The 11,852-nt window shown below is 33.0% G+C and overlaps 1 protein-coding gene across 4 annotated transcripts; it reads left to right on the top strand.

The window, feature by feature from the left end:
* The first annotated feature begins 526 nt into the window (after positions 1-526).
* LOC140812997 (jasmonoyl--L-amino acid synthetase JAR4-like) lies at positions 527-4,574 on the top strand. Of its 4 annotated transcripts, none has more exons than XM_073171399.1 (5): positions 527-737; positions 1,483-1,771; positions 1,904-2,005; positions 2,547-3,364; positions 3,847-4,574. In XM_073171399.1, the coding sequence occupies exons 2-5, from the start codon at positions 1,488-1,490 to the stop codon at positions 4,383-4,385; spliced, it is 1,743 nt and encodes a 580-aa protein (XP_073027500.1). In that variant the 5' UTR covers positions 527-737; positions 1,483-1,487; the 3' UTR covers positions 4,386-4,574. The 4 variants fall into 4 exon arrangements, with proteins under 4 accessions (XP_073027500.1, XP_073027499.1, XP_073027498.1 ...); XM_073171398.1 differs by having other exon boundaries at positions 1,457-1,771; XM_073171397.1 differs by having other exon boundaries at positions 1,454-1,771.
* Positions 4,575-11,852: the final 7,278 nt, after the last annotated feature.

Below are 11,852 nucleotides of genomic sequence, written 5' to 3'. Positions count from 1 at the left end.
ACGTGATATTATTATAATCTCTCTCAAATCTGAATTTATAGTTTAATAAAATTTATATATATATATAATTTACCTCTCTCGCAACGAAGAAATTTTTTATATTTATATATTTTAATTTAATATAAATCACGCGCAAAACATGTTTAATAAATAATAGTAATAATCATTAACATCATGTATTTACACAAGAAATTTCTTATTTCTCATAATAATCATCGCAATTTTTGATGATTTAATTTACAATAATTGGTCATCGGAACAGATTTTTCTTTTTTTGGTTTTATCCGTAAAATTAAATGTAAATAGTATAAATTATAAAATGCAGTATGAATAATATTGACTATATATATATATATAATATTATTATATTTTTTTGACGAATATAATCTTATTATATATATACACATAAAAAGTAATTAAATATTCTAAGGGTAAAAAAGTCAATTATTACCTGGACTCACCCACACAACCCATTATAAATACCAGGGTTCATACACGTATGTATAATATACACAGTACACAACGATCTCATTTTCCGTTTCTTGTTTTGGATGAACAAAGACCACATTTTTCTCCGATTATTGCTACCAAATCTCCGTTTGGCGGAAATCCCATGTCCTCTTTAGTCTTCAACTGCAAAATACACGACGAAATACTTGATACTTAATTGGAGTTGGCGATACTTGTTCTTTCTTGCTCTTCATTCTTCATTGCGCAGAGCTTATAACAGACTACTGGTTTGTGGATTATTTGAATCTTTTGTGTTTGACTCTTTTCTTGTTGGTTTTGACCACTGGTCCAGTGATGATTCTTTCTGTGCGAATTAGTGATGGTTTTTTCTTTTCTTTTTTCCTTTTTAATTATTGGATTATGGGTGCCATTTATGTAGTACGTGACTTTATGGAGGTGGTTTTATTGAATTTTCTTGAAACTTTTTGACCATCTGTGATTCTCGTGGTTTTATGTGTGTGAAATACAAGCTGGGAACTCAGTTTTCTTGAAAATTTTCCAGTTAATTCGCGTCGTTATCATGCATTAATGGTGGCTATATCGTTCCTGGATTTCAGCGCGCGCGCTTCCTTGAGACATCCGTTCCGTTGAATCTGGTTTTTATTTGTTAAGATAGAATACGTATGGCTGCCGTGTGAAATTCCTCTTTCTCTGCAGTCATCTTTTCTGCTTCAAGCATTATTGTGATAAAAAGATATGGATCTTTCTTTGATTTTTTAATTCCAACTTTTTTACCTTACAATTTCAATTTTCATTTTACTGTCCTCAACATTTTGTACTTGAGAAAGAAAGTTGGAATAATTCATAATTTATTTTCAATCCTGTCATCATTGACATTGTTGTTAATTCTAAAATGTCTGCCCTTTTTTGAACTCAAATTCCGTGCCGACTTCCCGTTTGCAATTTCTGTTTTCGAAGGCTTACCAACTTTGGCGTTATATAGCAGTTTCAACTAAATTGTTGATATGCTAGGAAAAATGGAGGAAATATTTGACCCGGAATTAGTCATAGAAGAATTCGAAGATTTGTCGAATGATGCTGGGAAAGTTCAGAGGGAGGCCTTGAAAAAGATCTTGGAAGAAAATGGTGAAGCAGAGTATCTGTGCAAATGGGGCCTCGATGCAAGAACAGACCCCGAAAGCTTCATTGCTCGTGTTCCCCTTGTCAATCACAAGGACTTGGAGCCTTACATCCAGCGAATTGCCGATGGCGAAACAGCATCAATTTTAACCGGAAAACCAATAACTACTATTTCATTGAGGTACAACTTCATCTTATCTGATTAAAGATTTCTGCCATGACTTTTTAAATAAGATAGATATATTTGTCATATTCTTGAAATAAATGATTCTCATAAGTTTCGAACGTTGATAAACTTTGGAGAATCTTGCAGCTCTGGTACCACTCAAGGGAAGCCAAAATTTGTGCCTTTCAATGAGAAATTGATGGAAAGCACCATTCAAATATACAAGACTTCTTTTGCATTTAGGAACAGGTAAATTTAGTGTTATTTAATAGTCCTTTTTTGGTTTTACATATTGGCCTGAACTTCACCTAATTTGAATTTATGAGGTTTGTTGTCATACAAGAACAAGACTGAAGGCCCTTTTCCTCTCAATTTCTCATGTGCTCTTACTGAAAGTATAATTATGAAAGCGAAGGTTGTCCTCGTTGTTTTTGTTGCAGTATCATGGAGACAGCGTCGGGACCATTGTAGACTTTAAAATATTTACAATGCACCATTATGAACATCTTAGTTTCTGGTATAACAATAGATACTCGAAGTCGTCGAAAGTTAATAACTATTATTAGCAACATTACTATCTTTACATTATTTCAAGTGCAGTTGGGCTCTTGCGTTATGTTTCATGTATAATAGGCCACAGTTTAAACGTGGCTTATTCTCTTCTATTTTATCGTTGTATGCCCTGCCATTCCTCACCTTGATCGATCAAATATGTCCTCATAATAACGAATGTCGACTGATGTGTTTGCTTTCTGTGTTCATGATTATGTGCAACAATTTACTTTCGCAGAGAATACCCGATAGGGAATGGAAAAGCGCTACAATTCATTTACAGTAGCAAACAATTCAAAACAAAAGGTGGTCTAACAGCTGGAACTGCCACTACTAATGTGTATCGCAACCCTCAATTCAAGAAAACAATGAGTGCAATGCAGACCCCATGTTGCAGTCCTGATGAGGTGATATTTGGTCCCGATTTTCACCAATCTTTATACTGTCATCTCTTATGTGGGCTGATTTTCCGAGAAGAAGTTCAAGTTGTTTCCTCCACATTCGCCCACAGCATTGTACATGCCTTCCGAACCTTTGAACAAGTTTGGGAAGAACTTGTCACTGATATCCGAGAAGGGTCTCTAAGTGACCGAATTAAGGTCCTATCAATTCGAGAGGCTGTGTCAAAGCTACTGAAGCCTGATCCCGTATTGGCAAATACTATTTTCGACAAGATTTCCGGATTAAGCGACTGGAATGGACTTATTCAAGAGCTATTTCCGAATACCAAGTACATTTATGGGATCATGACAGGTTCCATGGAACCTTATCTCAAGAAATTGAGGCACTATGCGGGGAAACTACCTTTATTAAGTGCCGATTATGGATCTTCAGAAGGATGGATAGGGGTAAATGTCAACCCCAAATTACCACCTGAGGTGGCTACCTTTGCCGTTCTTCCAAATATCGGTTATTTCGAATTTATACATGTGAAAGATGATACTAACTGCCCCGAGCAGGAGAGTTCCTGTCTATCGTCCGTAGAGCCCCAGCCTGTAGGCCTAACAGAAGTTAAGGTTGGCGAGAATTATGAGATCATTATCACAAATTTTGCAGGTGTGTATTCTTCTTCTATTCTTGATCTCACTACATGTTTTATTGTGTCACGAATTATGGGATTGTGTCAATGCTCATTCACCTTCCTACGTTTGTGATGAAAATATTGTCTGTATGGATTTATTAGACTTTTTTTTTTTTACAAAAAAAATTCCAAAACAAATATATCAGTAATAATATATTACATTAATAACAAGTTAACAAATATTTGAAATTATTAAATCAATACTACTCGTTTAACTGTTTTAGAAATAAAAATATTTATCACATTTGTATAATCTAGTTATTTTGTATAATCCAAAACAAAGGGCCTTGCGTAGTTACATATTACCTATAATTCTAAAAATAAAATGGGCCCCCTACTAGGCGGGGTCATGAGGCCTTTCTCGCCTTACGTAAGGTCTGGCCCTGATCTTGATCTGTTATCATTGTCAAAGGATCTTGAATTTTTAATTAGATTGGAAGATATTTTTCATGCACAGGGCTGTATCGTTACAGACTAGGAGACTTAGTCAAGGTTAAAGGATTCCACAACTCCACTCCTGAGCTCCAATTTGTTTGCAGAAGAAACCTTCTTCTCACCATTAACATTGACAAGAACACCGAGAAAGATCTACAACTAGCTGTAGAAGCGGCGGCCACGCTGCTGTCTGAGGAAAAACTCGAGGTTTTAGATTTTACGAGCCAAGTTGATACATCTACTGACCCTGGCCATTATGTGATCTTCTGGGAAATTAGTCATGCAGCAAAAGATGAAGTTCTCAAAGAATGCTGCAACTGTCTTGACAGATCATTCGTCGATGCAGGGTACGTGAGTTCCCGGAAAGTTAATACAATTGGAGCCCTCGAATTACGAATCTTGAAGCCAGGCACTTTCCACAAGATTATGGATCATTTTGTGGGATTAGGTGCTGCTGTTAGCCAGTTCAAAACACCAAGATGCGTGGGGCAAAACAACACCACTGTGTTGCAGATACTGTCGAATAATGTTGTCAAGAGCTACTTAAGTACAGCGTATTAGTCGAAAATTGGTCAGAGTTTTCTGTTTTCCATGCTGTTTCATAGAGCTATCTCTTAGGTAAACTGTAGAAAATGATTAGCTCCGTTGCTTCTTTTATCGCAATTTATTCAACATTGTACTCACATTACCTCGGAGATTTCCATTCTTTCATATGTGCTACCTTCCTAAATTCCATATAAATCTCCACATAGCTTTTAGTTTAACGAGTCATGCTCCATCATAATTATCTTTTGTTGCATACCGCTGTTAAACATTACTGCGACGTTGGGCTATCCAACCCGCGGTCTCAAAAGTGAATCATGAGCCTAGATAATCTGTGAATCAAGTAAGCTCCCCTTGCAAGTAATGGTGTGGTGGCGAACCTCTTATTCTAAAACGAGACGGAATGTTGGATTGCAATTACATCCTTAAAAAACGCTCATAATTTAAAAGATTTAAGTCACACGATCACTAGAAGATATAACTTTTCGTACTTTATCATTTGCTACAGGCCTAAACCAAATATATTTTTGAGATGCGTAGCGAACATATCTACCAAGTGTATGAAAAGTTATTAAGAAAGTTGTAAGCAATCTTTCAATTCTGACTCCACATTCATCCAGATTGTTTATCTTGCACATATTAACATAAGAAACTTGAAAGACGTTATTTGGAGGCACAAAAGTTAAACCTTTCAATTTAAATTAATTCAAATTACAAATTTGTAGGTTGCTTGGTAGGCTACAGCAAGATTTTTATGTGTAAGCTGACAAATAAATCCTTCTTACATTACTTATGTAATCCAGCTAACGTTAATAAGCCATCTGTCATTTTATTGAGAAGTATCTTGCCATAATTATAAACAAAATGGGAAAAAATTTAGAGGTAAAAAGACTAATATCTCCCTCAAAGACACCAAATGTAACTAAGCTACACCCCCATTAACAGTGTCCAAACATTTAAAAAGGCTTTCCAGTTGTATGTTTTATTTCTCCTTATGTTTTGATAAAATTTAGGCAGAAATTTTCAAAAAAGAATCCTCAAATAACCAGATGGAGTGAAAACTTATTATCTTTAAAGCAAAAAAAAAAAAACTCAGCGACTTCGGCATAAAATTCAAGATGGAGAAACTTGAAGAATCCCATGAAATTAAGGAAAAAGCGAGGATATGGGATTGTGCGAGCCCTTTATACGATTCATTCGAACTGGTTGCCATGAACCATGTTCTTGAGAAACATTTCATGACTTTTCCTTATAATCATGGCACTGGATCAAGAAACTTGAATGCTCATTCATCAAGATTCACATCATCATCTTCGTCGATTGAACCGGATTATGCAACACAAGAGACGATTGGAGGAGAACCGAGCAAAGCTAAAAAACATCTTATGACAAAGTTTTTGAGTGAGCTTGAGGGAGAGGTATGTAAAAATAAGAATGATGGAGAAATGATAAAAGAGAGGTCATCAAAGGAGAAGAAAAGTTCGGTTTTTAAGATTTTCGGGTGCGGTATGAGTTCGTGGAAGAAATAGCAAAATGCAGCATGGTTATGGTATATGACCTCAAGTCATGTCGGAGCTGCCAGAAATCGTCGACGATGTTGTTTCGGCGGATCTTGATCATTTTACTACTCAGAATGGTGTAAAATTTCTTTTGTTTCTCGGATCCATGCATAGATTTTGCTGGCTTTTTAATTTGTGTGCTTTTGTCTGGTTCATAGCTAAAAATTAAATCTTTAAGCATTTTCTAGGCCGTGATTCAAAAAGTGACAAGCAATCGGTAAAACAAGAGAGTGGAATATTTTCTGCTCAGTCAAGAATAAAGAGTATTTTAATGGGCTGGAATTTATATATTTTCTTCGGCAAAATTACGCATCCACAAATTTGGAATTTTTTCCTGCTCGAGATAAGACTGCAGGTGGCCTTTGAGTTCTTGTTTATTTACTTTTTTATTTTTTCTTTTTTTCTTTTTTATCGAAGAAGTTAAATTTAGCGATGCTAAAATGTTTGTTCACTGTTCAGTTGTATGCCACTGATTAAATATAAACTGATGTACTTATTTTACTAGAAGATATGTTAGTGTGTTGCACGTGTGGAATATACAAGGATTATATGAGGAGAATATTTCTCACTTTCTTCTCACAATCTTTTTTTTTTCAACAATTAATCCAATCTACGACACATCGATAAAGTTCAGATTGTATTTTTGCTTGAGTTCTTGAAAACTAATATAATTGAATTGTTTTAGGATTGATATAAATATAAGTATATATTGTTGCAACATTTTGTCTACATATAATAATATTTATTAATGTGATCTATAATCAGAACCATATTCTTACTATCAATCTGACACCTATTTTAATATCACAACTTTAAATTGTAAAATAATATAATCAGACTATAAGTATTCAAAGTAATAAAATAAAAAACAAATATATCAATTAAATTTTTTACAACAACCATAATTTCTAAATTTCTCATAGTATATTTTGAAGTCATAATATTCTATACATAAATCATGTTCTTGAAAAAATAGTTACAAGTTCCACAAATATTCATTGATAAAAATTTGACATGATATAAAACATGAAGATAACTGTAATATTTTAAAATTTTATTTTAGAAAAAAAATATTTAAAAAACATAAGAAAATTTTAAAATCTTACAAATTTTTTTTAAGTCAATGCAGATGTAAGTAAATTGTTTCACGTAAAAACTATTTGAATTCATCCTAATTTCTCATTTTCCATCACTTTCATGTAAAATATTACACATAAAATGAATTTAAACTCATTTTGATTCTTTTGAAATGTTCTCTTGTGGCACCAATCAATTATTTTGTCTTTTTCATGTATAGGATTTTACAGTTTGACATATTGACACTCACGTCAGTACAATCCTCATTAGCTTAGTATAAGATTTTGCATAGTTGATCACAATTATAAAAAATAAATTCATGCCTTGGGTAAAATAATGAAGTGTAAATTTAATTCCAAAAATAAAATTTTATTTTTTTTAATTTATTGTTAAATTCATTAATATATGAAAAAAAAACATGTATTCATTAATACTATTTATCGAAGATTATGATGTACATCTAAATTCATACATTTTCATTAGAGTTTTCAAATATATTATTTTCGTATTATTTACGCTATTCATGGATGTTTGAAGGACCGAATGCTTACCGCTTTACCAAAAGTTATAGTTAGTAGTAATTGTGCAACTCAAATTTTTTAAACCGCACAACAGCTCAAGCACCACGGTTCGATCGCTCTACCGAGCAGGGACAATTATTGCACCAATAATCTCCCTCTTAATAATTGCACTCTTTGCAATCAGTGAAAATCGAACCCGTGACCTTGACTCTGATACCAATTGTAGGACCTAGTGCTTACCGCTTTATCAAAACCTATAGCTAGTAGTGTGGGGACCCGGACGCTAATTCATTCCTTAATCGTCTTTAGGAATAATTCCAACAATTATAATAAACAGGGTCTAAATTATTTTTTTAAAATACAAAGCGGAAACGTAATGTAATTAAATTCGAATTACATATTAAACATAGCATACAATTATTGTATGATCTACAATAATCCAACTAGGTTCAACTACAAGTCAGTGCTGAATCTTAAGTTGCTTCAAAGTCCGGATCTCCATGCTATCTAATCCAGCCTCGTACTTTTCTTGACCCTGATCCTAGCCCACCTGTTGCCATGCACTCATACAAACAAGACAACAGCCGGATAACTCCGGTGAGATTTAAATATCCCAGTATAAATCATGTATACATGCAATCATATAAACAATATAATAGCATATAACAGACAATCATATCATATATCAAAATCATGATATCAATCCATAATAAGAATAAATCATATTCTATACATGTACCCTAATCCGGAACATAATTCAATATCCAGAATAAATTCTATTCTAAGCATGTACCAATATGAGGAACAAACTCAATATCAAGAATAACTCCTATTCTAAACATGTACCAATATCAGGAACATAATCAACATCAATAAATATAAATCAATATAATTGTCACTCAGACTCGTGACTCCATGTATTAGACTAGACTCAATCCTAGCATAGGGATCCCGGTTTTCAGACATTGGCATTCCATATCGACCAATAGTAATAGAAAAGACTCCAGTTCTATCTACGTCGATATAGTATCGATCACCAGTAATAGAAGAAGCTCTGTTTCTATCCACATCAGTATAGTATCGATCACCAGTAATAGAAGAAACTCCGATTCTATCCACATCGATATAACATCGATCAACAGTAATAGAAGAAGTTATAATTCTATCCACATCGATACAGTACTGATCACCAGTAATAGAAGGAGCTATAAGTCTATCCACATCGATAGCCAATTATCCAGTGACAGACTATGGCACTTCCGCCAATACAATATCTCATGACATCATGCAATGTGCCCGTGGTGATCCCACCACTATCAGGCACTTCTGTCATAAGACTACTCGTCTAACCCCTGTCATCTATATTTCAAGAGAACAAGTATATCAATCAATTCATTGCAAATGTCAATGCAATAAAATCAAGTATGTGATTTAGGGAAACTCAAGCCAAACCTTACTCGAGTTGTGCAATCCCAACTCAACATTAATTTATACCTTTATCTTCTCGCTCAGAAGAAGAAGAAGTCCCGACTCTATCTCGATCCATTCCCAATCTGGTAATAACAATACCGAACATATATAATATCAATATACAACTCAATTCAATACATGTTCTGATCAATATTCAAATCAAAATACATAATCTGATCGATGTCACTTGAGATACAATCTAATCCATATCGACGATATCACGATATAATCGAAATCACTACTGAATCTGATCAATATCAATTAACTGATGTTTCGACGGTATAACAATTCAGTCTCAATGACCCCGTCAGTCCAAACATCACATATATAATACCAGAACTCATAATTAATATCGATACCAGTCATAATCTCAATAACAATATACATCTGATATGAAATCTCAATCAAATCGATTCCAAAAATCATAACAATTAAATAACCAGTCCGCTCTTCAATCTGACTTCGATTCTATGATGTCCAACATGACAAGAACATCATATATGAATCCTATTCAATTCTGACAATATCATAATTTCAGAACATGTCAAAACGTAGCAAAACTTACGTCCAGTTGTAGTCTACGTCGATAGGAACACGATACTGTCCTCAGATTTAAAATCAGACGGACGGATTTCGAATGATAGTAACTTGAATCTCAAGAGCTAAATATTTTCCTCCGTTTTCGATTTCCTTCCTTCGGAAACTGAAATGCATGTATATATATATATATATATACATTTCGCACATGCATCATGGCACATGGCTCATTCTTGGCAAAACACGTCTCGCGCTCGGGCGGTTGATCTTTACCGCTCGGGCGCGTGCTCGGCGCTCGGGCGGTTAAGACTTACCGTCCGGGCGCGGAAGACTCTGCCCTCATAATTTATCCTTGGCGCTCGGGCGGTCATAAACTACCGCCCGGGCGCCACATCTTCTGCCCGCGGCCTATTTCTATTGAACACTGGCGCTCAGGCGGCCAAAAACCACCGCTCGGGCGCCAGACTCTCTGTCCACACATTGTGCAATTCACATGTTTTGCCCAATCTGGCTCCGTGATAGCCCGATTACAATCACATCCATTCATAATCAGTAATCATATCCGATTACAGTGATCAACTTCTCGGGCATTACAAGTAGTAATGTTGCAAATCAAATATTTTAAACCGCACAGCAGCTCAAGCACCACGGTTCGATCGCTCTACCAAGCAGGGACAATTATTGCACCTAATAATGTTAATCCACTCAAGTTAAAAATAAAAATTGGTACAAAAACTCCTATGTGACTGTTTCACGTATCAATTTTTTTAAACATATCTCATATCCATCTAGATCATGAAAAAACATTGTTTTTCACTTCGTAAATGAGTTGGGTCGACCAATCTCAAGGATATATATCCACGAGTCCGACTTACAGTAGACCTGCTCAATAATTGAAAACTATAAAATTTTGAGCAACAAATATTATTCATTTTCATTCGATTTATTTTAAATATATTAATTAATAAAAAATAAACAAAAATGGATATCCAAAAAATAAAGACAGAGTTAATAAATCAAACAAAAAGGGAAATAAATCAAACAAAAAAATTATTTTTAAATAAAGATATAAATCATTTTAAAAAATGAAGTGCGAATTTTATTATTCTTCTGTTTATTTTAAATTCTATTAAAAATATAATTTTTTTAAAAGAAGAATATAAATTTCATTTCAAAAAATAATTGCTAAATTTTAATTTTTTTCAATTTATTTTAACATTCGTTAATAGTTGAGGAAAAAAACGAACGATAAAATATGTATTTATCATTATTATTTAAAAATTTCATTAAATAAATATATATATTTTTAAAATGGAATACAAATTTCACTCCAAAAATAAAGTTAAATTTAATTTCATGACAAAAAAATGGTGCTTAAATTTCATTTTACTTTAATTTATTTTAAAAGTCATTAATAGCTTGAAAAAAACAAAGAAAAAAATTTATTTATTATTATCATTTAAAATTTAATTAAAAATATATATATTTTTTTAAAATATGGAATGTAAATTTCATTTAAAAATAGAGGTTAAATTTTATTTTTCTTCAATTTATTTTAAAATTTATTAATTAATAGAAAAAAAATAAGCAAAGAGACATGTGTTAATTATTATTATTTATGTTATCATTAACGTTAATTTACTCAAGTTAAAAATAAAATTGGCATATAAACTCATATGAGGCTATTCTACGGGTCAATTTGGTGAAGCATGTCTCCTATCTGACTCGAATCGAGAAAAAAACATTGTTTTTCACTCAAGAAATGACTGAATCGACCCGTCTCAAAGATATATATCCATGAAACTGTCTCACAGAAGACATGCTCAAAAATTTGAGAATTATAAAATTTTTAACGAGTGTAGACTTCATCTTCCTCCGCTTTATTTTAAAATGGCAAATACTTGTGTGAGACGGTCTCACGGGTCGTATTTGTGAGAAGAATATCTTATTTGAGTCATCCATCAAAAAATATTATTTTTTATGCTAAGAGTACTAATTTTTATTGTGAATATGTGTAGGGTTGCCGTCTCACAGATTAGGATCCGTGAGACGGTTTCACATGAGACTCACTCTTTTAGAATTACTAACATTAATTAATGAAAAAAATGGACCCTTCTTAGAAATATATAACTATGAAACCGTTTTACAAAAGACCTACTAAAATTTGAGAATTATAAAATTTTGAATAAGAGTGTAAACTTCAATTTTATTCGATTTATTGTAAAATTATTAATTAATGAAAAAATAGAAATAAAACAAAAGACATTAAAAAAAATAAAGATAGAATTCATATATCAAACAAAAGAAAAAAAAAGATAAAT

Source organism: Primulina eburnea, chromosome 14 (assembly GCF_022965805.1).
Source record: "Primulina eburnea isolate SZY01 chromosome 14, ASM2296580v1, whole genome shotgun sequence".
Classification (NCBI taxonomy): Eukaryota; Viridiplantae; Streptophyta; class Magnoliopsida; order Lamiales; family Gesneriaceae; genus Primulina; species Primulina eburnea.
Note: the sequence above shows the minus strand (reverse complement) of the source record. Positions and strands in the feature narration are given on the sequence as shown.